The sequence below is a fragment of the Puma concolor genome, chromosome A2 (assembly GCF_028749965.1).
Source record: "Puma concolor isolate L17-30 chromosome A2, mPumCon1.1.hap2, whole genome shotgun sequence".
Lineage (NCBI taxonomy): Eukaryota > Metazoa > Chordata > Mammalia > Carnivora > Felidae > Puma > Puma concolor.
In genome coordinates this window covers 119,871,366-119,896,373 of record NC_141668.1, presented here as the reverse complement: position 1 = coordinate 119,896,373, position 25,008 = coordinate 119,871,366, and the positions used below count along the sequence as shown (strand labels likewise).

Genomic DNA, 25,008 nt, shown 5'->3' with positions numbered 1-25,008 from the left:
TACAACCTTGGGGATGCCACCTGTCTGTGTCTGTGTCATGGAAATAACAGCACTACTGAACAGGGTGGTGGTGAGAATTAAAGGAAGTCAGGTGTGTAAGACACTCAGTCCCCGGCATTTTCTCACTGAGGGCCCCGCGTGTGCAGGCACTAGACTGGGCAGGGGATGGGGGCATTGCTTGCACTCCAGCCTCACAGAGTTTGCAGTTAGGCGGGGGAAACTACTGAAAAACTCTTTGCTCTCTGTGAGAGCAAAGACATTACAGGCCTGGGGCTCAAATCCTTACTCACGTCTTTTCTAGATGTGGGAACTTAGGCCAGTTCCTTCACCCATGAGCCTATTTTCTCATCTGTAAAATGCGGCTAATGATGGCATCCAAGTCATTGCAAAGATTACAGGAGGCAGCAAATGTAAATGCTTGACATAGTAAATCCCAGATAAATGTTAAATGTTATTATTACTATCAACAAAACTAGTCATAATGATAAAAAGAATAGTCACATAAATAAGGAAATTATTGGGGAGCAGGGAGCTTAGTTTCAGGTGGTGGAGGAGGGGAAACAGGGAGAGGCCAAGAAGAGGCTTCTACGGAAATAGGCCCCTGCTGGTTCCCCACCTTGGCATCCACTCACCAGTGTTTAGTGACCCACCTCTGCCAATCCAAACCCAAATAGTCTGTCTGGGTAGGCTCTTTGCAGTGCCCAGCCTAGTTGGTGGGACCTAAGTCTGAGCCAAACAGCACAAGCCCCACACAGCCAAAGAGAGCCAACCAGGCTCAGTAAGCAACCGAGGGCTGTGACCTTCCACTCCTGCCATGCGGTGTGAGCAGCTAGCCTTGTGACTTGTGACTGTGTCTGCGGCTTGATGTTGCCCTCTCGGTGTTCGACAGTCCCACCAGCAACAAGGTTACTGTGTCTGAGACCTGAAGGTTCCACACCAGGCCCATGGGGTGCTTAACCTGGGTTTTAGAAGACAGTGATGACAAAGAGAGGGTGGTGGTCAGTGCTGCCCACTGTCCCAGAGGCCCATCTAGTCCCCAGGGTGGGGAGGACGCCCTCAGCTTTGTCACGTGTCTCCCTCACCTATCGTTCAAGGAAGTGCTCAATAGGCTCCAGACTCCCGTCTACCAGTGCGCCGGGGCCCCTCGCTCTAAGGTTTTGCCTCCTGTAGCCTTCCTCCGTCCTCCTGTGACACGACAGTACTCCCCACATCCCTAGGTTGTGCTCCTCGTCCTGATGCAGGTCTCCCCCACAGCACCGCGACCACACACAAATTTAGGGCTGTGTCCCCTCTCCCCGTGCTTGCCTGCTCCAAGATGAGTCGCAGCTAGAGTACCGCGAGTCGCTTACCTGCTGCGAAAAGGGTTCTTGGCAAAGGGAGACGGCAAATGCAAGAAGCCCTGGGGTGAGAATGAGCTTGGGGGAGCTAAAGAATCCCACAAGTTCGAAGATGCACTTTGGCCACCCAAATGGAGAGGTAAGCTCAGGGGGAAATCGGTGCTGGAGATGTAAACTTGGGAGCTGTGGGCAGGTTAATCCCTGGGACTGGAGTTCTGGATACAGAGAAGGCCCAGGACTGAGCGCTTGGGAGGGAGGAGAGGAGGAGCCTACGGAGAAGGTCCACCCGCCCACCTCCCCAAATATCCCAGATATTTTGCAAGGCCCTCTAGGCCCCTGTCGGAGACGAGAGGAGGTTCGAACGCCGGGGTCGGGGAAGGAGAGCGAAGGAGCGCACTGGGTATCTGAGGGCTCCGGCCCAGGAGGCGCGCTCCCGCCTCCTCAGCGAAAGGCTGGGGGTGACGAAAAGAGCCTGGGCATGGGCCAAGTCCACCCAGCCCCTCCGTTTCCCCTCCCCACAGGCCGCATTTCCTCTCCAGCCCAGAGCGTCGCCGTTTCCATGGAGACGGCACCCGCACCCGGAGCTCCCCGCAGCACCGCCGGGCTCGCAGGGCGGGCCTCTCCCTTTGGCAGCTCCGCGCTCAGCCCTCAAGGACTTTCCTTCCCGTGGCCCTGAGCCCGCACGCTCTCGCTCTCACCGCCCACGTGCCTCTCTCAGTCGCGTGCCTCCCCATTCCTTTCTCTTGTCCACCCTTTCATCTTTCTTGTTCTGCATCTGTCTCTTGTTCTGCTACTGTCTCTCGGGCATGTCTGCATCGCGCTCAAGGGTCGGCCTCGACCCTCCCTCTCCCCTTGTCTGGTTAGATCTCTCTGCATTTAACATTCTTTCATCAGCCCTCCTCTTCTCTCATCCTTTTCTCGCTTCTCTTCCTTCTCTGGATCTAGCACCTGGCCCTTTCCTCCCTCCGGCTCTCCCTTCGAACACTGCACACGTAAATCCCAAGGGCCAGTAACGTGCCGGACATTGTGCAGGATGCTGGGGCCCCTGGAGGCGTGGTCCTCAGAAGAGGTGTGTGGGAGAAATAAAATCAAGTCAGTACACAAACAGAATACTTATGCATGTCAAGGAGTGCTTGCAAGGAAGCAGACTCGGGGTGGAGACCCAGAATAACAGGATGCTGGGAGAGGGAGGGGGTGGACCTCTCCATCTCTAACCCACTCTCTCTGCCTTCTCTGTTCTGCAGCGTTGTAGGTGGTGGCTATGGGGCGCCCAAGGCTGCTCAGGGAATGGGAAACACCCAGAAGTCAAGCAAACGGAGAAAAACCAATCAGATGGCTTCCCTGGACCTGGGGGAAGAGAGAAAAAGACCACTAGGGACAGCCTAAAACAAGGAAGTGACAAAGAGTTTCAACCTTCAGGAGATAGAATGACTCCAGGTAAGGCAGGTTTCATCCCCATGTGCTGAATGAGGAAACTGAGGCTGAAGTCTTTGGAGTCTGAGTTCGAGTCTCTTTTGGAAATAATGAGCCGGCTGCTTTGAATCACACACACAGGTGTGGGGTGCCATGTGGGGTAGGGCTTCTCAAAGGAAGCATTTTTGACATTTGACCTGATAATATTTCATGATGGGGGGCTGTCCTGTGCCTTGTGGGATGTGGCACATCTCCCCCCACCCCACACCCCACCCCTGCTGTCATCATAAAAAACATCTCCAGATATTACCAAATATCCCCTGGGGGGGATGGGGGGGGGGGGCGCCAACCTGTCCCTGGCTGAGAACCACTAGTATAGGGAAGGGGCCCTCTGATGGGGAATCTCTATCCATTACCCTTCAGTCCACTGACTTCCCCTGCTCCAAGCAGCCAGAAAGTGTTGTGACAAAATTAATAATATGAATATTCATAATATGATAATAATGTTAACAAAGAGCATTGAGTGCTTAACTACATGCCAGGGTGCAGAGCTCCTGACACCATGATCTTGTTTAATGCTATTACAAATCTATAAGGTAGGGAAAATCATGATCCTCATTTTATAGATGAGAAAACAGGTTCAGAGGAACCACGTATCATATCTCATGACACAGAGCTAGTCAGTGGTGGGATCTGTATTTAAACCCAGACAGGTCTTTACTTAACATTTTTCTTTTAATAGCCTCACTTTTTAACTTAGAGGCATTTACTTAAAAAGTAAGCTTTATATCACTATCATAGAAAAGGAAACCAGGATCATTTGCCACAAATAGAAGGAAACTATAAATATAATGAAACCAAAACAATGTTCTTAGATCCTAGCTGGATACTTTTGCCTGCCAAATGCTCTGAGCATTTTCTCTCTGTTTAAGAGGTTTAATAGTGTGTGAGGAATTAAGGAAATACTAGCACCAAACTGAGCCTTTCTCCTTGAAGCCATGAGACACTGCCCACCTTGCATGGCCTCAAAAGGAAGCTGAACTCCATTCTTCACTATGTTGCTTTAGGCAAAGTTGGTTTACCACTCTGGGCCTTGGTTTCTTCATCTGTAAAATGGGATCATGACATCCACCCCACTTATTTCCTAGCACTTTTGTGAGAATCAACTGGCAGGTGAGAAGAGGTGTACAAATTATTACTGGTGAAGTGGGGACAGGTCATGGCAACTCTTGGGGAAGTGGAAAAAAAATCTGGACAAAAGAGATAAGCCTTTTTCCAGATAGTCAAGAACGGTGAACAGTCACTGCCTGTGGAAGGTGATTAGCTTAATTTTTACACATAATCATGACAGAGACTAGTACTTTGCTACTATATCTGTTCATCCCTCTTCCTTACTATTATAACCCCCAGTTTTTTGCTGAGAACTTGACCATCAAAAATAAAGCTTCCAGGGGCGCCTGGGTGGCGCAGTCGGTTAAGCGTCCGACTTCAGCCAGGTCACGATCTCGCGGTCCGTGAGTTCGAGCCCCGCGTCAGGCTCTGGGCTGATGGCTCAGAGCCTGGAGCCTGTTTCTGATTCTGTGTCTCCCTCTCTCTCTGCCCCTCCCCCGTTCATGCTCTGTCTCTCTCTGTCCCAAAAATAAATAAACGTTGAAAAATAAAGCTTCCAGCTTCCTTTGCAGCTACATGACTAGGCCACATGAGTAGGTAAAAATGCATGCAGATGTGCTATGTGTCTTCACGGAAAATAACTTTATATAAACAGATTTGTAAGCTTGCTAGAATGTGCTCTTTGCCCCTTTTTCTTCACCCATTCCTCCATCCTGCTGCCTGGAATGCAGAGGTGATGGCTAGGGCTCTAGCAACCATCTTCAACTATGAGGACAAGGGCCTTACCCAAGAGTGGTGAAGCAGAGCTTCAATACCAGCCCTGGACTGTCTAACTCTTGGGCATTTGTTTTATATAAGAGACTGAACCTTGGGTCATTAGACCACAATTATTTTGGGTTTTCCTATCACATGCAGCCAAATTTAGTCCTAACTGTTATAATAATGTGTTATTCCTTTTAAAGTTTGTATCACATATATGTATTGGGAGAACAGCTTTTTAATTGTGTGTCCTTGGGCAAGTCACTTCACCTCTCTGAACCTCTGTTGTGTCATCATAGGGATGGTGGTATTTACTTCTTAAGGCCACAACGTATATTGGGTGGTCACCATCATCCCTGTAATGGGGGTATGTCTCATTGTTCGTAGCGTGTAAAGTGGGACATCTACTCTGCTTGGAGAACAACATGGCAGTATCTATAAGAATCATACATGCACTTATCCCTGACTCAAAAATGTACCCTATGGCTGAGCTTGTGCATGTACACAGAGGGTGTGTATGGGGTATATTCACTGCACCGCCATCTTTATAACAAAGGACTGCAATGTCTATTAAGAGGGAACTGATTAAATAAAGGCTGGTATATCCATGCCATGGAATACTGCAAAGCTATTTAAATAAGTGGAGAACAATTGTATACACTGCCATGGAAAACCTTCTTTTTTTTTTTTAATTTTTTTTTCAACGTTTTTTATTTATTTTTGGGACAGAGAGAGACAGAGCATGAATGGGGGAGGGGCAGAGAGAGAGGGAGACACAGAATCGGAAACAGGCTCCAGGCTCCGAGCCATCAGCCCAGAGCCTGACGCGGGGCTCGAACTCACGGACCGCGAGATCGTGACCTGGCTGAAGTCGGACGCTTAACTGACTGCGCCACCCAGGCGCCCCTAAAACCTTCTAAGATATATTAAGAAATTTTAAAAATCAAGGTTCACATTACAATGTATAGTATAATCCCATCTATGGCTTTAAGAAGGATGTACCTTTTTTTTTTTTTTTTTTTTTTTAGTGTTTATTTATTTTTGAGAGAGAGACAGAGTGTGGGCAGTGGAGGGGCAGAGAGAGGGAGACACAGAACTGGAAGCAGGCTTCAGGTTCTGGGCTGTTAGCACAGAGCCCAATGTGGGGCTCAAACTCATGAACTATGAGATTGTGACCTGAGCCAAAGTCGGAGGCTTAACCGACTGAGCCACCCAGGCGCCCCAAGAAGGATGTATGTACCTTCTTACAAGGTAGAACAGGTAGAAGGAATGAGCAGCTGTGAGGACTGACACAGGAAGCTTTCTGACACGTGATGTCTGCTGCAACAAACAGTTGAAGTGTAATTTTAAGTAGGCTCCATGCCCCACATGGGGCTGGAACTCACGGCCCTGAGATCAAGAGTCACATGTTCTACCCACTGAGCCAGCCAGGCACCCTAGCAATTGTCATTTTAAAAAGTCAAGCACATAGTGTTTCAGGCACTGTTCTAACTGCTCTATGTTTATGAATGAATTGTTATCCCCATTTGTATAGATGAAGAAACAGGCCCCAAAAGGTTAAGTGATGTGCCCAAGGTCACACAGCTAGAGATAGCAGAGCTGGGGTGCATACTCTGAACCACCTCTCCTCTCCAATACATTAGCAGGTAGACAGCCACACATAGGCATGTTCCCTCTTGTTTCAAAAAGGCAGGGGGCAGTCCCTACACACAGTGGGATGTTATTCAGCCTTTAAAAGGAAGGAAATTCTGACACACGCTATAACATGGAGGAACCGTGAGGACATTATGTTCAGTGAAATGTACTAGTCACAGAAAGACAAATACTGTAGGCTTCCACTTATATGCTGTCCCTAGAGGAGTCAAATTAACAGAGACAGAAAGTAGGAAGGTGGTTGCCAGGGGCTGGGGGAGGGGTATGGGGGGTTAGTGTTTAAAGGGAACAGAGATTCAGTTTTGCAAGATGAAAAAGAGTTCTGGAAGAGAGAGATGGATGTGGTTCACGGCATGGTGAATGTCCTTAACACCATGGAATTGTGCAGTTAAAAAACGGTTAAAATGGTACATTTTATGTTATGTGTATTTTACCATGAGAGAGTGAGAGGGAGAGAGAGGAAGAAAGTAAGTAGGGGCAACACAAAAATGACATGATATATTTATCTCACGGACATGTATGTGCACAGAAAAAGATCTAGGGGAAATGGAAATTAAATTTATAAGAGTGGTGGCTTCTGGGCAGGGAGGGCGTGAGGACTTTAGCCTTTATGTAATGTTTCAGCTTTTCACGGAGTGAATATTCATGTATTACTCGTGAAATTTAAAAACATCATCTGGGCACCTCAGTGCCTCAGTCAGTTAAGCATCCGACTCAATTACAGCTCAGGTCATGATCTGGAGGTTCATGGGCTCGAGACCCACGTCAGGCTCTACACTGACAGTGTGGAGCCTGCTGCTTGGGATTCTCTCTCCCTCTCCCCTTCTCTGTCCCACCCCCACCCCCAACTTTCTCAAAATAAACAAACTTTAAAAGATTAAATGAATGAATAAAAATATTGATTTTTCAAAGAATACACATATAAACTTGCATATCTATAAACATTTCTAGAAGTATACAGAAGTAATTTAATGATGGATGCCTCGGAGATGTGGCCTGGGGGGGGTGGAGAGGGGGACACTCTTCATTCTGTGCCCTCCTATACTGGTGAAAGTGTCTAACATCTGCACATAACAAAAACTATATTATTACGGACAATCCTTATCCATCTATGCCAGACCATGAAATCCTCTTAAGTTTTTAAAAAATAATTAAGAAACTAAAAGAGAGTTAAAGGGAAGGATGATACTTGAATTTGGGAATTAAACATGGGTGAGACCAAAAGTAGTGAAGAATTAATGAGAGAAAATATACGATACACTCAGGTGTTTATTTCCTTTAAAGCTTGTGCTGTAAATGTGCCTTTATGTAAAGCTTTTTAATGATGCATTTTATGCTTAGCTATTTTAATAGCATTTCATTATAACACTGTTACACCATCCTCCAGGGACATTCGCTGAGCTGGGCACTCCCGAGAGGCCTCTGTTTTCGCTCAGCTGCCCGCGCCATGCCTGACATGCCACAGCTGTTACCCTTTACTGAGGGGTCAGACAGGATGTCCCCAGGGCTTTTTGTCCCTAGGCAGACTCCACAGAGTCTTGCTATAGACTGAATTATGTCCCTACAAAATTCATATGTTGAAGCCCTAACCCCCAGTGGGATGGTATTTGGAGGTGATTAGGGTTTGGTGAGGTCTCATGATGGGATTAGCACCCCTATAGGAGGAGACACCGGAGAGCTTGCTCCCCCCAGACCTCGTCAGCACACAGCCGGAGGACGCCTCTGCAAGGCAGTGGGGGGGACTCTCACCAGAGCAAGACCTTGCCCGAGGAGGAACAAATGCTGTGAGCATCAAGTTGCTACATCTGAGAGCCATACGGCTGAGAAAAAGTGTGATTCCATTCATATACAGTTCAAAAACAGGCAAAACTAACCTCTAGGATGAAAACTCAGGATAGTGATTACCTTTGGGTAGTGACTGAAGGGGGCATCAGGTTGCTGGTCTGTATGCTATTTCCACAGGCACGTTCACTTTGTGCAAATTCTCTGAGCCGCAGAGGTAACGATTTTTGTGCTTTTCTCTAAACATGTTATACTTCAATAAAAGCCAACTTTAAAAAAGGCTACATATGTAATGTGTCATAAGTAAACAGAAGAAAGAACCTAAATGCCCACCAACAAACCACAGGTTAGACAGAGCACATCTGTGCAATGGCACGCCACGTAGTCCTGAAAGGGACAAAGGAAGCCTTGGTGTGCTGATGTGGGATGGCATGTGGGTGTGCTAAGTGAAAGACAAAGTCCAGAGCAATGTATGTGGCACGAAGCTAGTATTCTCTAAGGAGTGGGGAAAGAGTGTGTGTGTGTGTGTGTGTGTGTGTGTGTGTGTGTGTGTGTTCTTCCATGGACATAAATATTTCTGGAAGAGTTTACAAGACACTGATAACCTTGATTACTTTTTTTTAAGTTTATTTATTTTGAGAGAGAGAGAGAGAAAGCATGAGTCTAGGAGGGGCAGAGAGAGGGAGGGGGAGAGAGAGAATCCCTAGTAGGCTCCACGCTGTCAGCACAGAGCTGGATGCGGAGCTCGATCTCACGAACTGTGAAAACTCACGCACCAGACTTGGTTACTTCTAGGGAGGGGAACTGAGTGTCTGGAGGACAGGAGGGGAGGGAGACATTGTACTGACAACCTGCTGCACATTTTGGATTCAGAGCCATGTGAAAGAGTGACCCACTGAAGCCGTAAGGTGGGCAGGAGCTGTCTACTAGTAGGTGACTATTGCCAGAGATTCTCACTCACTTGCAATGAAATAATGAAAGCAACAAAAATGGCAATGCACAGCCCAAATGTAACTCTCAGAAATAATGGGTTAGTCACAAAAACATAAAAATGAAAATCTCTAAACCCCTTTGGACTGAGCTTGCCAATTTCTGGGAATTTATCCTAAGAAAACCCTCATGGATATGCCCTAAGTTTTAGCTACAAGGATGTCCATCATGTGGTTACCTATAAGAGAGAGAAGAGGAGGAGAGGGAGAAATAATAAAGGAAGAACAGAAAGAAAGAAGCAACTTATTTTCCAGCAATATGGGAATATAGCTCTTTCATAACATGGAATACCACTTAGCTATGAAACTTTAATATAAATTTGCTCAGGCAGCTATTGAAGAAGACTTAATGATACAGAAAATACTTACGATATGTTAGGTTTCCAGAGGCTGTAGAAATTAATGCACTATAATTTCACTTTGGGAAAAAATAGTTACATAGCTACAGCAAATAGTTATATAGAATTTACCGTGGCAGACACTATAGTACTTTACACACCTTAGATCATTTAATCTGCACAACAATCTGCATTATTATTTTCTTTTCCCAGAGGAGGACACTGAGACACAGAGAGGTTATCTAAGTTATCCAAAGTCACACAACTGGTAAGTTGCAAAAACAGCCAGCAAAAGGCTGAACCCAGAGAGTCTGGCTCCAGAGCCTGCTCATAATGAGTACTCTATAGTCTTATGAGTGTAGGCCAAGCAGTTAAGAATGACTGCTTCTAAACAATCAGCAAAACTAAAAGGCAACCAATGGAATGGGAGAAGATGTTTGCAAACGACATATCAGAGAAAGGGTTAATATCCAAAATCTATAGAGAGCTTATCCAACTCAACACCCAAAACACAAATAATCAAGTGAAGAAATGAGCAAAAGACATGAATAGACACTTCTCCAAAGAAGACATCCAGACGGCCAACCGACACATGAAAAAATGCTCAACATCACTCATCATCTGGGAAACACAAATCAAAACTACATTGAGATACCACCTCACACCTGTCAGAATGTCTAACATTAACAACTCAGGCAACAACAGATGTTGGCGAGGATGCGGAGAAAGAGGGTCTCTTTTGCATCGTTGGTGGGAATGCAAACTGGTGCAGCCACTCTGGAAAACAGTATGGAGTTTCCTCAAAAAATTAAAAATAGAACTACCCTATGACCCCGGAATTGCACTACTAGGTATTTATCCAAGGGATACAGGTATGCTGTTTCGAAGGGACGCCCCAATGTTTATAGCAGCACTATCAACAATAGCCAAAATATGGAAAGAGCCCAAATGTCCATCGATGGATGAATGGATAAAGAAGATGTGATATATACATATATATACAATGGAGTATTACTCAGCAATCAAAAGAATGAAATCTTGCCATTTGCAACTACATGAATGGAACTAGAGGGTATTATGCTAAGCGAAATTAGAGAAAGACAAATATCCTATGACTTCACTCATACGAGGACTTTAAGATACAAAACAGATAAACATAAGGGAAGGGAAGCAAAAAGAATATAAAAACAGGGAGGGGGGACAAAACATAAGAGACTCTTAAATATAGAGAACAAACAGAGGGTTGCTGGAGGGGTTGTGGGTGGGGGGATGGGCTAAATGGGTAAGGGGCTTAAGGAATCTACTTCTGAAATCATTATTGCACCATGTGCTAACTAAATTGGATGTAAATTATAAAAAATAAATAAATTATAGAAAGTAAAAAAAAAAAAAAAGAATGCTGCTGGGAGCGTGAGATTACAGATGTAGTTTTGTTCATCTATAGTCCCCAGTTTTTCTACAAAGAACAGTGATGACTTTACAAAGCAGTAAAGGTCTTAGGAAAGGGGAGGAACACAGAGCAGCAATCCAGCATAGAACACATGGCCAGCTGCTTGCATTGCCTGTGAGTCCCTCCTTCAGGTTTAGAAAAGGATCAGGCTGCATTTGGAGCTGAGAGGAGCCCAGTGAAGAGTTTGCATACGCATTGAGATCCCAGCACTCCAATGAATTGCTTCCCCAGTGCCCGGTGCAGTCATGACCAGTGGCAACAACCTCTGACAGGCTGACCCTCCAAGGGAAGGAGGGTGAGGGTGTCTACAGGTCCCTGCTCCTAAGTCTGAGCACTGGTTCTGCTCCCCCAAGACAAGCGAGACTGTAACAGTCAGTTCCTACAGGTCAGCTCCAACCCACTGGATTTGTGTAGATCGAGGCCCAACCTTAGTGCCTCTATCAGCCCGATATGCTGGGGCTCAGGACTCCTGTGACTGGGCTCACCATCTCCCATCCAACACCCAGATGCTAGGAGGCACCTGACCCCACCCTTCCCCTCACCCCCACATGCAACCCATTCCCAAGGTCGACTGCCTTGATCTCCAAAACTATCCAGGATCTGACTTCTCTCCACCTCTACTACAACCATCTGTCCAACCTGCCATGACCCCCTCCTAACTAGATGACCACTGGGGCCTCCTAACTAAGTTCTCAGCTCCCACACTTATCTCATCAGCAGCTGCTCTCCACTCAGCATCCACAGTGAACTTTCAGAAATGGAAGGTGCCACTCCCCTGCTCAGTGCCCTCTGCAAGCTCCCCAGAAGCACTCAGAAGAAAGCACTGAGGTAGGCTCACCCACCTTCCTTGGAGCCATTAGGCTTCCATGCCCTAAACTCCAGCCTCACTGGCCTCCTTTCTGTCCCTTAAAACAAGTCAGGTTCAGCCCCACATAGAGGCCTTTGTACTGACCATTCCCTCTTCCTGGGACACTCTCTTCCTCTGAAATTCAGTCCCCAGCTCCTGGTTCCTGATCTTGAGGACACTACAGGGTAGTAGGGGAACTAGTAAGAAGACAAATAATAGTGGGTGGGGGGATGGGTGAAATAGGTGAAAGGGATTAAGAGCACACTTGTCTTGATGAGCACAGAGTAATGTATGCAACGGCTGAATCACTATATTGTACCCCTGAAACCAGTATTGTACTGTATGTTAACTACACTCGAATTAAAATAAAAATTTTTTTAAATGAGAAGACCAATAATTGTATCTGGTGTCACAGAAACTGTTACAGAGAGATGGACCCCCATCACTTTGTGGGGTAATCATTTGGGAAGAGTATTTACTTCACCACCCACACCAGGCCCAGACTGCACCAAGCACATGGCCTTTTAATAACCTTTGAACCCACCCACCCATGCATCCCCCATTGCCCTGGCTCAGCTCAGCCACATCTTCTCTTGGGTTTGGTCCAAAGTCTCCTCTCCCTCTAGTTCGGACCAGGCCCTCCCAGGTGGTTCCATCCCTTCTCCGTCCCCCTCTGGCTCCTCCAGGCAGGCATCCTTTCTCGAGGCCATCCTTCTCAGTGTCTCAGTTGCTAATCTCAGCAGCTGCTCTGGCTCTTCTCTCCAAGCCTCCATTTCTGGCTTCTTTTCAATCTGCTGCTAGGCTCTCCTCTTCTCCCTGCACATTCTTCCTGGGGTAATTTCACCCACCCTCAGACTCATTTGAGGATGCCTCACATCTCAGTCTCCACCTGAGATCTCTCCCCTAGGCTCCAGGCCCAAATATCCAATTGCTTGTGAGACTTTTCCTCTTGCACATCCCATAGGGTCTGTAAATTCAACATTTCCCAAACTGATGTGATCTTCCTCCTGCATGTTTGGGAATGTCAGTCCAGAGATCCAATCACCCAAGAAGGAAACCTGGAATCATCTGTACCACCTGCTTTGTCCTCACTCCAGCACAGCCACTGATCTCCTAAATAGGTCTCCTGTCCTCTTCCTCCTGTCTCCCTGCTGCCTCAGCACCTTTCACCAGGACCATGGGCTCCTTGCCCTCATCAAGCCTCCATCTGGTCCATCCCTGCAGCAGCCACCCCAGTCATCTTTCTACACCCACATGTGGCGCTGGTGACTCTCAGGCCTAAAAGTGAATGCCCATCACATAAGGATAGGACCCAAAGTCCTAGCCCAACTTGGGAAGCTCTCCATAGCCAGCCCTACCTGCTTCTTCAGACTTATATTCTAATTCTTCCCAGTTTTCAATCTTTCCCCCTGTGTTCTAGCACAGAAAATGGAATGTTGGAGCCAAAGTGTTTTGACTGAAATCACACACCAGCTAATAACAATTGCTAACAGTTCCTGAGGGTCTCCTTTGTGCCCAGGTCCATACAGTATTCACAGTCAACCCTTCAACAGCCCCTTGAGATAGTTACTATTATTATCCCTATTTTATAGATGAGGAAAACTAAGACTCAGAAATTGTGTAACCTTCCTAAAGACACTTAGTTGGTAATGCCATATTTAGCATTCAAATTCAGGTTGTCCAATCACTGAATATGCTGCCTCCAAAGGAGTGGATGGTGGAATAGGACTTCAATCAGATGTCATCATTCATTCATTTACAGGCACTTGTTAAGCACCTACTATGTGTCAGGCACAGACTCCTGGTCCAGGGCTCTCATTACACCATTAAACTTCTCTGGGATTAAAGTAAGGTTGGTAATGATGAATAACATAAAATGGGAATGAAAAGAAAATGACACAAATAGGAGGCTTTCAGGAAAAGAATATTTCAGCTCTTGTCCTCTGGACCCCTCCAAATGGTCTTCAGTCCCTCTACCCACAGCCGGATGTGATATGTTTCCCCCCTGCTCAAAACACTTCAAGGCTGTCTAGGTATCACACTAAACCCAGGATGGAACCAACAGTATGATTATGTTGAAAAAAAAAAAAAATCTTATGGTAAAGAAAACATTCATAGACAAAGTAAAAAGATCAACTGGGAACAATATTTGTAACTCTTATCATGAAGAGCTAACTTTCTTAATATACAAAAGTTCTCTTTTTCTTGACATTTTATTTTTAAGTGATCTCTACACACAACATGGAGCTTGAACTTACAACCCTAAGATCAAGAGTTGCACACTCTACTGACTGAGCCAACCAGGCACCCCCAAAAAAGTTCTTACATATCAAAGAGAGAAAATACCATTCATTTCTAACTTGATAGATATACACTATATATATATATTATATATATATATATATATATATATATAATATATATATATAGTGTATATATAATGTATATATATATAATGTGTATATATAGTGTGTGTATATATATATAGTGTATATATAGTGTATATATAGTGTGTATATATATATATAGTGTGTGTATATATATATATATATATAGTGTGTGTGTGTGTATATATATATATATATATATATATATATATATAGTGTGTGTGTGTGTGTGTATATATATATATATACTACCTGGGTGTCTCAGTGGGTTAAGCCTCCGACTCATGATTTAGGCTCAGGTCATGATCTCTTGGGCTCTGCATTGACACCGCGAATTCTGCTTAGGATTCTCTCTCTCCCTCTCTCTCTGCCCCTCCACTGCTTGCATGCGCTCTCTCTCTCAAAATAAAAAGATAAACTTTAAACAAAGTTTTAAAAAAGAAATATATATATAAGCTGACAGTTTACAGAAAAGATATATATAAAAAGTGTTTACTTCATTCATAATAAGAGAAAGGCAAATTACTACTATAAGAGAGTATTTTGGGGGCACCTGGGTGGCTCAGTCAGTTGAATGTCTGACTCTTGGTTTTGGCTCAAGTCATGATTTCATGGCTCATGAGACCAAGTCCTGCATCAGGCTCTATGCTGAGCATGGAGCCTGCTTGGGATTCTCTCTCCCTCTTTTTGCCCCTCCCCTGCTTGCGCTCTCTCTCTCTCTCAAAAATAAAGTAAGTAAACATTAAAAAAAAAATTTAAGAGTATTTTTTTACCCATCAGGTTGGCAAAAAATAAAATATATGATAACACAATCAGTTGGCAATGATGTGGGGTAACAGGTACTTTTATACACTGCTGCTGGGATTGTAACTCTGTACAACTTCTACAGAGGGCATTATGGCTGGATCTGTCAAAATTATAAATATACAGATATTTAGTCCGGCAATTCTGCTCTAGGTCTTTATTTTATCCTTATATGTATGTATCAAATTGTTTGTATACAACATTATCCACTGAAATATTGTTATAGCAAAATATCATAAACAACTTAAATATTGATTAAATAACTGATGGCACATCTATACAAGAGTATATTATGCAGCTCTTAAGAAAAAGTAGCTCTTTAGGGGTGCCTGGGTGACTTAGTCGGTTAAGCATCTGACTTGATTTTGGCTCAGGTTATGACCTCATAGTTTGTGAGATTGAGCCCCGTATCAGGCTCTGCACTGAAAGAGTGGAGCCTGCTTGGGATTCTCTCTCTCCATCTTTCTCTGCCCTCCCAACCCCGTCTCTCAAAATAAATAAATAAACATTTTTTTTAAAGTTGCTCTTTATACACTAAAATGGAAAAATCTTAACAGTTGGGTGTGGTAAAAGCGGTGGAATGTGATATCTGAGATTAGGACATAAAAGGCAATGTGATGCAGTGCCTGGGTGGTTTAGTCAGTTAAGTGTCCCACTCTTGATTTCAGCTTAGGTCTTGACCTCAGGGTCGTGAGTTCAAGCTCTGCATTGAGCTCTGCACTGGACGTGAAGCTTATTTAAAAAAAATTTTTTTTTAATTTAAAAAGGCAATGTGATGGGCAAAACAATCTTAAAAAGGAATATGGTTGGAGGAATCACACTCCCTGATTTGAAAAGTCACTACAAAACAACAGTCATCAGGACAGTCTGCTACTGGCATAAGAACAGACATATAGATCAATGGAATAGAATAGAGTCCAGAAATGAACCCATGTATCTATGGTTAATTGATTTTTGACAAGGGTGCCAAGAGCATTCGAGAAAAAATAATCTTTTCAATAAATGGTGCTGGGACAACAGGATTGCTACATGCAAAAGGATGCTGGATCCTTCCTTACCTTACTTCATATATAAAAATTAACTCAAATGGATCAGAGATCTAAATGGGAGAATTGAAACCATAAAACTCCTAGGTAAAAACACAGAGGTAAGTTTTTTGTACCTTGGATTTGCAAAGGATTCTTAGCTATGACACCAAAAGCACAAGAACCACAAGAAAAAAAGATAAGCTGGATTTTATACAAATTAAAAACTTTTGTGTTTCAAAGGAAACTATCAAGAGAGACAAAAGACAGCCATGGAATGGAAGAAAACATTTGCAAATCATATACCTGATAAGGGACTTATATCTAAACTATACAAAGAACTCTTTCCACCCAATAATAAAAAAAGAAAAATAACCCAATTAAGAAATGGACAATGGATGTGAATAGATATTTCTCCAAAAAAGATAATACAAGTGGTCGATAAGCACAGGAAACCATGAATAATTAGAGAAACACAAATCAAAACCACAATGAGATACTAGTTCACACCTGGTAGGATGGCTATAACTTAAACAGTCAGATAATAAGTGTTGATGAGAATATGAAGAAATAAGAACCCTCATACAGTGCTGGTGGGAATACACAATAGTACTGCCACTTTGGAAAACAATCTGGCAGTTCCTCAAAATGTTAAATATAGAGTTGCCATTTGAGCCAGCAATTCCACTCCTAAGTATATACCCAAGAGAAATGAAAACGTGCATCCATGCAAAAAACTTGTACACAAATGTTCATAGCAGCATTCTTCATAATAGCCCCAAAGTCACAACAACCCAAATGTCAATCAACTAATGAATGAATAAACAAAATGTGGTCTATCCATACAATGCAACATTATGGCCATAAAAAGGAATGAAGTACTGATATATGCTATAACATGAATGAACCTTGAAAACACGCTAAGTGAAAGAAGCCAGTTGCCAAAACCACATAATGTAAGATCCCATTGATACGAAGAACAGGCCAATACAGAGAGACAGAAAGTCAATTAGTGGTTGTTCAAAGGCTGGGGAGGTTGGATAGGTGCTTTGTGGGATGATACCTAAAGGGTATAAGGCTTCTTCTTGAGGTACTGACAATACCCTGAAGTTGATTGAGGTAATGGTTATACAACTCTATGAATATGCTAAAAACCACTGAATTATACATTTCCTATGGATGAACTGTATGACGTGTCAGTTATATCACAATAAAACTGTTGCCAAAAAGAAAGGTTAAGCGATACAGCTTCTTCCTTTCTCCCCCTTTCTTGGATCACTCATTCTGGGGGCTTCTGCCAACACATGAGGGTACTTAGAAGTGGATCCTCCAGCCCCAGTCAACCTGAGATGACCACAGCCCACAATGAGGTCTTGGTTGTAACATCAGGAGCAACCTTGAACCAGAACTGCCCATCTAAGCTGCTCCACATTCCTGTGACTCACAGAAACTGAGATAATACTGGTTACTTTAAGCAACTAAGTTTTGGAGTAATTTGTTATACAGCTATAGATAACTAATAAGCCATTTTTGTAAAAAAAAAAATTGTTTGCATTTGCTTGTATTTTGTGAGATTTCTTGGAAAGGATACTCAAGAAAATGGTGATAGGGGTTATCCCAGAGAATTCTGAGAGGATCATTGGGGAATGAGGGCAGGAAGGAAGATTTATGTCTGATTGTATACCTTTTTTACCTTTGAATTTTGTATCATGTGCATGTATTAATTATTCTCCAAAAAACTTTCAACAACTATATACCAACAGATAGTCTGCAAACTCCCTACCATGGCTTAGAAGCCTCCATGATCTAGCTTCCCTTTCTGAACACTCACTCCTCCTTGCCCTAATTGCTGGTAGTTCCCAAAACACACCAGGCCATTACCCATCCTCATGCCTAGGATCATACTGTTTCTTCTGCCTGGATGCCTTTCTCCCTCCTCCCTATCCTCTACCAAATGCTGCGACTTTTTTGGAAGACTTCCCTGGCTGTCCTTAACTGTGTCGGAAGGCCCCTTTGTGCCCCTAGAATACCCTGTGCTTGACTCAGTCATTTCATGTGTCATGCACGAAGTGATGATCTGTCTTCTTTCCTGCCTCTCCCATTACTCCGTGAGCAGCCTGGCAGCAAGGACCCTTACTACAGATCCCCAGAGCCTAGCATGGGGCTTAACACACAGGGGAGGCTGTCAGTAAAGGACTGTTGTGAGAAAGAAAGGAAAGGTGTAGGGAGAGAGGGTGGAAAAAAGGAAAGAAGGAAGGAAGGGACAGTTGGGGGAGGAAGAAAGACAATGGAGTGGGGGAAGAAAGAAATCCCCCTAATGTGCTCAGCGGGACATACACATACAACAAAGATGTACTGGGGGTGCTTGGGTGGCTCAGTTGGTTAAGTATCCGACTTCAGCTCAGGTCATGATCTCTTGGTTCGTGAGTTCGAGCCTCGCATCGGGCTCTGTGCTGACAGCTCAGAGCCTGGAATCTGCTTCAGATTCTGTGTCTCCCTCTCTCTCTGCCCCTCCCCTGCTCTCACTCTGTCTCTGTCTCTGTCTCTCTCTCTCTTTCAAAAATAAATAAACATTAAAAAAATTAAAACAAAGATGTATGGGATGAATAAAATCCCAAACCAAATCTGAAACAAACCCCAAAGAAATGGGGAGGAGTCTGGATACACACTCTAAGGCTGGGAAGGCTGGAAGGTGCTCACCTCAGGATCACCAACCCCCTGCTGCCATCCCCACCTTCAGTCTCACCAGCACCCACCCACACCACCTCCCACGTCCTATTCCCTGCGGTGACTCCAGCACCCAGGCAGTGCCTGACACTGAGTACTGAATGAATTGTGGTCAGAATCATCTCCCTTCTGTGGAAAGAAGAGCCTCACTCTGTGACATGAACTTGTCTCTTCTCTCTGGGACTAGGTTTTTTCATCTGTAAAATGAGGCAGTTGGGACAGCTGATTTGTAAGACCCTTTTCAGCTGACTGTTAATGACTTCTCGTGGCCTTTGATCATCCCAGCAATCCAAACTCTCCCACCTGAGCAGCAAGAGCTCCTCCCAAGATGCTCTTCACTCAGACTATGTCACAGGAATGACATAACCATTTATTGAGTGCCTGTTGTACACTAGGAACACATTCAGTGATTTACACCCAACATTGTGTTTATTTCTTTCTACCACTTCTGAGATAAGTACAGTAATAATCTCCCCAAGGCACCTGGCTGGCTCAGTCAGTGGAACATTCAACTCTTGATCCCCGGGTTGAGTTCTAGCCCCATGCTGGGTATAGAGATTACTTAAAAATAAAATCTTAAAAAATAATAATAATCTCTTTTTTACAGAAAAGAAAACTGAGACACAGAGAGGAAACCCACTTATACAGGGGCACACGTCTGGGAAGGAACAGAGAGAGAATTCTAAGTCCTCTGCTCTAAACCACTACCCTACTCTGCCCCCTCGGACTCTCAACCAGGCTTCCAGCCTGCGTCTCTACTCCAGCCAGCAACCCCCACTTGGCTAACCTCACCCAGCCCACAGGTAAACACTGGGTAGAGAGAGCTGACAGAGAGCTGACAGCCGTACCTTGTAATTTCTGTATTCCTCCCCCAGGTTCCAATTTGGTGGTAAGAAGAGGTACTAGATCCATTTAGACTTGCATTAAGTTTCAGCTCCACCTTTTGCCAGAAGTGTGACCTTTGGGCAAGTCGCTTCAACAGATGAAGAGTAAATGACATAATGGATATGAAAATGTCTAGCCCGGAAGCTGGCACATTGTGTGTTCTCTCTAAGTAGGAAAGACCAGGTAAAGAGTAGCAGAGATACCATGAGAAGTGACCACTAACTCCATGAAGAGCCACGTGGGTCTTACAGCCTCTCCACTTAACATTCGAGTCTTATGCCAAAAACCTCCCACCACTGCTCCCATCGTTAATGCTCCTTTATAAATCCTTCATAAATCCTTGGGCTTTAGAGTCAGACAGACCAAGTTACAATCCTAGTTCTGCCACTTATCATCTTGGACAAATGAATCCTCTTTGAGGCGCAGTGTTCTCATCTACAAAATAGTAATAATAGTACCTACTGCATAGACTGTTGTGAGGATTAAATAATAGTATGCATGTAAATGTTTATTTATTTTTATTTTCTTATTTTTTAAGTCAGCTCCACGCCCAGTGCAGAGCTCAATGCAGGGCTTGAACTCACGACCCCGAGCTCAAGACCTGAGCTGAGATCAAGAGTTGGACACTTAACTGACTGAGCCACCTAGGCGTCCCCTGCATGTAAATGTTTACATGGCCGAGCATACAATGAAGGCTCAGAAATGTTAACTATTTTTCCAAAATAATAATAATAGCTGTAGTAGCTTTGAACTGCTTACTGATTAAAGTCCAAATATCCGACACAGTATTCAGAGATTGGCACACTGTAACCCCGTCATTTCTTCCTCACCTCTCCTCCCACTGCTCCCCTATATGGATGTCACACTCAAGGCTGATGTGGCTTTCTCACTTCTGTGTCTCTGCCCATGGTCTTCCTCTCCATTCAGAATGTTCTCCCACACCTCACACCCGTCCACACCCTCACTTTCCACTCAAGCCTCACCTGCCAACTAAAGGGCCACCTCCTCAAGTGCCCTGGGTTTCCACAGCATTTGTGATCCAGCATATATTAGTGCTCAGACCCTCCAGAGTGAGGCTTCTTTCTGTACCTGTCTTATCAGAGGTCACACTTTATTTCCCTTTTTAGGAAGTGACCTGTCTCCACTATCCGTCAATGTGGGCATGTGACTGAGGCCTTAGACAAAGTCACATTGGTTAACTAAGTGATGAACCTGTGGCCAAAGGCTGAGCCAATGAGAATCAGCCCTGAAATTTTGCTGGAACCACTAACAGATGTCCTTTTCCCACAGGCATTGCTAGGCTAAAGCAGTATAAACTCAGAGCTGCTAGTAGCCTTATTTATCACCTTCAAGAGAGAAGTGGACTTTAAAATGATGGAACCAAGAAATGGAGACAGACCTATTCTAAATGGCATTATTTGAGTGTCTGGATCCATCTCTGCTTGAAGCAAGATAGTATTTTTTTTTTTTAGGATTTTATTTTTAAGTAATCTTTATAACCCAACATGGGGCTTGAAGTCACAACCCTGAGATCAAGAATCACACAGTCTACCAGCTGAGCCAGCCAGGCACCCCTGAGGCAAGATACTCTTGACTTTTAAGTTATGTGAGCCAAAACCCCACCCTCTTTATTTTATTTTTATTTATTTAAGCCATCTTGAGTTGGGTTTCTGTCACTTGTCATTGAATGAATACTGCCCAGTACAGCGATCCAACTAGATGGTAAGCTTCCTGAGAGCGAGAATTGCACTGTATAGTCTAAATCCCTGGAGACCAGGATGATCTCGGTATTGCAGCAGCTAGCACAGGGATGATCACAGAATAAGTATAGAATAAATAAAGGAGTAGGTATCTTTACATCTTCCCAATAGTTCAGTGTTCTGCACTTAGAAGAGTCTAAATAGGGGTGCCTGGGTGGCTCAGTTGGCTAAGCATCTGACTTCAGCCCAGCCCAGGTATGATCTCACAGTTCATGAGTCTGAGCTCCACAGTGCTAAGCCTGCTTGGGATTCTCTCTCTCTCTCTCTCTCTCTCTCTCTCTCTCTCTCTCTTTCTCTCTGCTTTTTCCCCACTTGTTCTCTCTCTCTCTCTCAAAAATAAATAAATAAAATTTTAAAAAAGAGCCTAAAATACTTGAATAAAAGTTCACTTGAACAAGAATTCTAATTCTTACCTGATATAAACAAGGCCCTTTACTTCTCTGTGGTTCCTCTGAGAGTGACCGATTTCTTACTTTCTGAATAAAATGATCTTGGTGAAAGAGTTGTTTTAGGAGACCCACAGGCCTGAAAGAGATACTTTCAATCCACTAATGTAACTGGTTAGTCTCCCACTGTAAGGGTGACAAAACTTAGATTTAACTAAAAACAAGTGCTTAATATTGCAGGGTGAATCACCCAGACAAAGTCAGACAAGACCCTATCCCATGACTCATAGTCCAGTGCTCTGGCTTCTGTCCTGTTGTCACTTTATTAAACAAAGTGGATCAGTCACTTACCCAGAGAACTCAGAAATCTCTAAGCAAAATGGAATAAACTGTTCAACTCTGCTAACTGGCCTCCTCAGCCCTCAGGTGGGGCAACAACACAAGGGAAAGAGCACCAGGCTGGGAGTCAAGACCTAGTTTACTCCACTACTGGCTGTGTGACTTTGGGTAAGACCTTTTCTCTAGTTTTAATCTCCTCTCTTTAAAATGGAAGGGTTGGGAGGGTGGGGTTTGAAGGAGCTTATCTCTATGATCCCTGAAATTCTATAATTACACAGGGTTATTGGACACTTCATCAAATCCCAAAGATTAAACCCACATAAATTATAGAGACTTGGAAGGTCAAGAGGTCAGCAACCCATTTGCAGACTCCAAATTAAGGCTGAGGAACTGAGAATTCCAGATGAGAATATATTCTTTCCCGCTTGCTTTTGGAGGAAATAGAATGAAAATAGATAAAATCACCTTCTGGGTACCATGGAGAAATATGGAGAGATATCTCCCACACACTACAATTCTTCTTCCTCAACTTCAAAGGTCCTAAAAGACCCACATCTAAGTAGATGGAGTGAGACAGATTTGAAACAAGCTCATTAGAATGTCTTCCTCTGAATTAACACAGCTTTCTTCAAAGTAGTCCTTTTGAGAGTAGAGAAAACCCTTCCAATGGGACAGTAATTCCTCTCTCTACTTGTAAAAGTCCTCTTGGGGAAGCAAACCAGCCTCATGATTTTGCCTTCATACCTTGGCTCTCATCACAGGTGACAACTCCCAATTTGATCACCTATTGTATTTTCTATACTTGGCCCTAAGTGACTTTCAGCCATTTCCAAAAGTCATATTCTTCCTTTAAAAGATGGAGGTTTCCGTCAATGATGATGTTCAAGAGAACACACCTCACACTCCAAAGAGAATTCCCTCCAATGTTTTGAGCAGTGGAATTATCAGCAAGTGATATAACACCTCCTGTAGGGAGTCTCTTTTGAAGAGGCTCACACTTGTTGAATGCCCTGAGGTACTTATTTTGAAAGACCATCTCTGCTGCACCTCATCACATTTTCCCTTCTCTTTCTCATCCCTGGAGAGCTCCAAACTTTTCCTAGCCCTCCTCCCCCATTCCTGTTATATCTTGGCCTTTCCCCAGCCCAACTTTCTTCCCTGCCTGCAATTAGGCAAATACCCAAGTTGCTGAATCTTCAAAATCTGCCTTCGATCAAAAGATAGGTGGGGATGGGGACAATAATGGATCCTGGAATACGGTCTCAGCAGTTCCTATTTCCAAAAGTCCCTTCTCTGGTTCTTAGGGTAAGATGTCTGTCCTAGCTAAACATTTCAAAGGGTCTCAGGGACTCATTCCCATTGGGCATAGTACCAGAACCTTTCCTGCATTGGGTGAGGGTAGGAGATGGAGATCTGCCCTCCCAAGACCTCCATGTTGCCAAATTCTGTCAACCACCCACATTTCAAACACTAGATAGACACTACAGACAACCTCCTATTACCTTCCTTTATCTTAATATAGAACTTTAAAGTTTACAAGATACTATTTCATTTGTTCTTGGAATCTTCTCCATTGTTTTACAGATGAGGAAACCCAGCCTCAGAGAAATAAAGTGAAACACCCAAGTTGATAATGTCACCAAGATAAAGGTCAAAGTTACATCTCTTGATTTCCCTCATCTCATGCTTTTCTTGATACAATAGAAATTGCTCACTCCTAGAGTAACTCCTCGTTCAGATAATTATCTCCCTTAAGACAGCCAAAAGAGACTCTCAGAGACTCTAACATAACACTAACCCATCACTAAATGCAGTCTGCCCATATCCAAGCACACACATTCAAAGACCCAGTTCTAAGGCTCTACCTCCTGCTCCAAGGTGTCTCTCTCTCATAAATCCCCTCCCCAGTGGCTGCCAAGGAGGTGTGTCTTTGGATAGAAGAGCAGAGTCTATCTCTGACCCCTCCAAGAAGAGGTCCTGGAAGGGGTCAGAGGGTTCTAGGGGTCCCATCCCCACCTCTCCCCTACCTGCCAAGAGCTGCATCCAGGCGCAGATCTTGTAGACCGTGGCCGTGTTGCAGAAGAAGAAAAGCGCAAAGCAGGTGATACAGCCGAGGATCAGCACCATGGAGAGCAGCACGAAGAAGGCGGCTGCCTTGAAGGCGCCGGACGGGATGGTGCTGAAGTCGGTGAACGAGCCGCGGCAGGTAAGCTCGCGGCCCGCCAGCCCGCTGCCCACACAGTAGTGGAAGAGGCCGAAGTAGCCAGGCTTGGGGGTGCTCACGCTGTCGCCCACCCAGTAGGGCTGGATGAAGACCACCACGTTGATGATGGCGAAGCAGATGGTGAAGATGGCCCATAGCACGCCGATGGCCCGCGAGTTCCGCATGTAGTGCTCATGGTAGAGCTTGGAGGCCTCCTGCGAGGGCAGCATGGTGCCCGGGGGCGGGGCCGGCGGCGGCGACGGCGGCTGGCGGGGGCCGCCGGCCCGGGACCGACCGCCGGGCTGCCGGGCTGACGGGCGGGCGGGAGCTGGGGACGCACGCGAGAAGCTGCCCTGAGCCAAAGAACTCTCGGGGCGGAGCCTGGGGCGGAGCTGGGGGGAATCAGGGGGTAGTATGGAAGAGCTAGGAGAGGGTCCTGAGTGTTGGGGCGGTGTCTAGAGGGGGCAAAGATCTCCGATTGGACCTAGGAAGAGGCCATGTGAAAGTTGGGGGGTTGGGATGGGGGGGATGGGATGTGGATATGGGAGATGGAAGTGGGGGCTGACTAGAAAGTGGTCATGGGGGTGTTGGGAAGGGGGTCTGGGGACCAGAATTGAGGGAGTAGGAGGGGACCATGGAGAGATAGAATGGAAGCTGAGGACCGGTATTGGGGTATATTAACAGAGGCGCTGTAAATAGGGAGCTTGGAAGGGAATTTGGGGACAGGTATTAGGGGTAAAAGGTTTGGTATTGGGTGTCTAGAAAAGCGCTGTGGAGAGGGGGGGTTGGTGCTTCTATAAGGGGATAAGAAGGG

The 25,008-nt window shown here is 44.8% G+C and overlaps 1 protein-coding gene across 1 annotated transcript in view; it reads right to left on the bottom strand.

The window, feature by feature from the left end:
• The window catches only part of LHFPL4 (LHFPL tetraspan subfamily member 4), a 32,670-nt gene that overhangs the window by 7,102 nt on the left and 560 nt on the right, over nt 1–25,008 (bottom strand). Inside the window, exon 2 of the mRNA XM_086697506.1 lies at nt 24,019–24,522. Within this exon, the coding sequence (XP_086553632.1) occupies nt 24,019–24,424 (406 nt within the window). The 5' untranslated portion in view covers nt 24,425–24,522. The remainder of the gene's footprint in view (nt 1–24,018; nt 24,523–25,008) is intronic.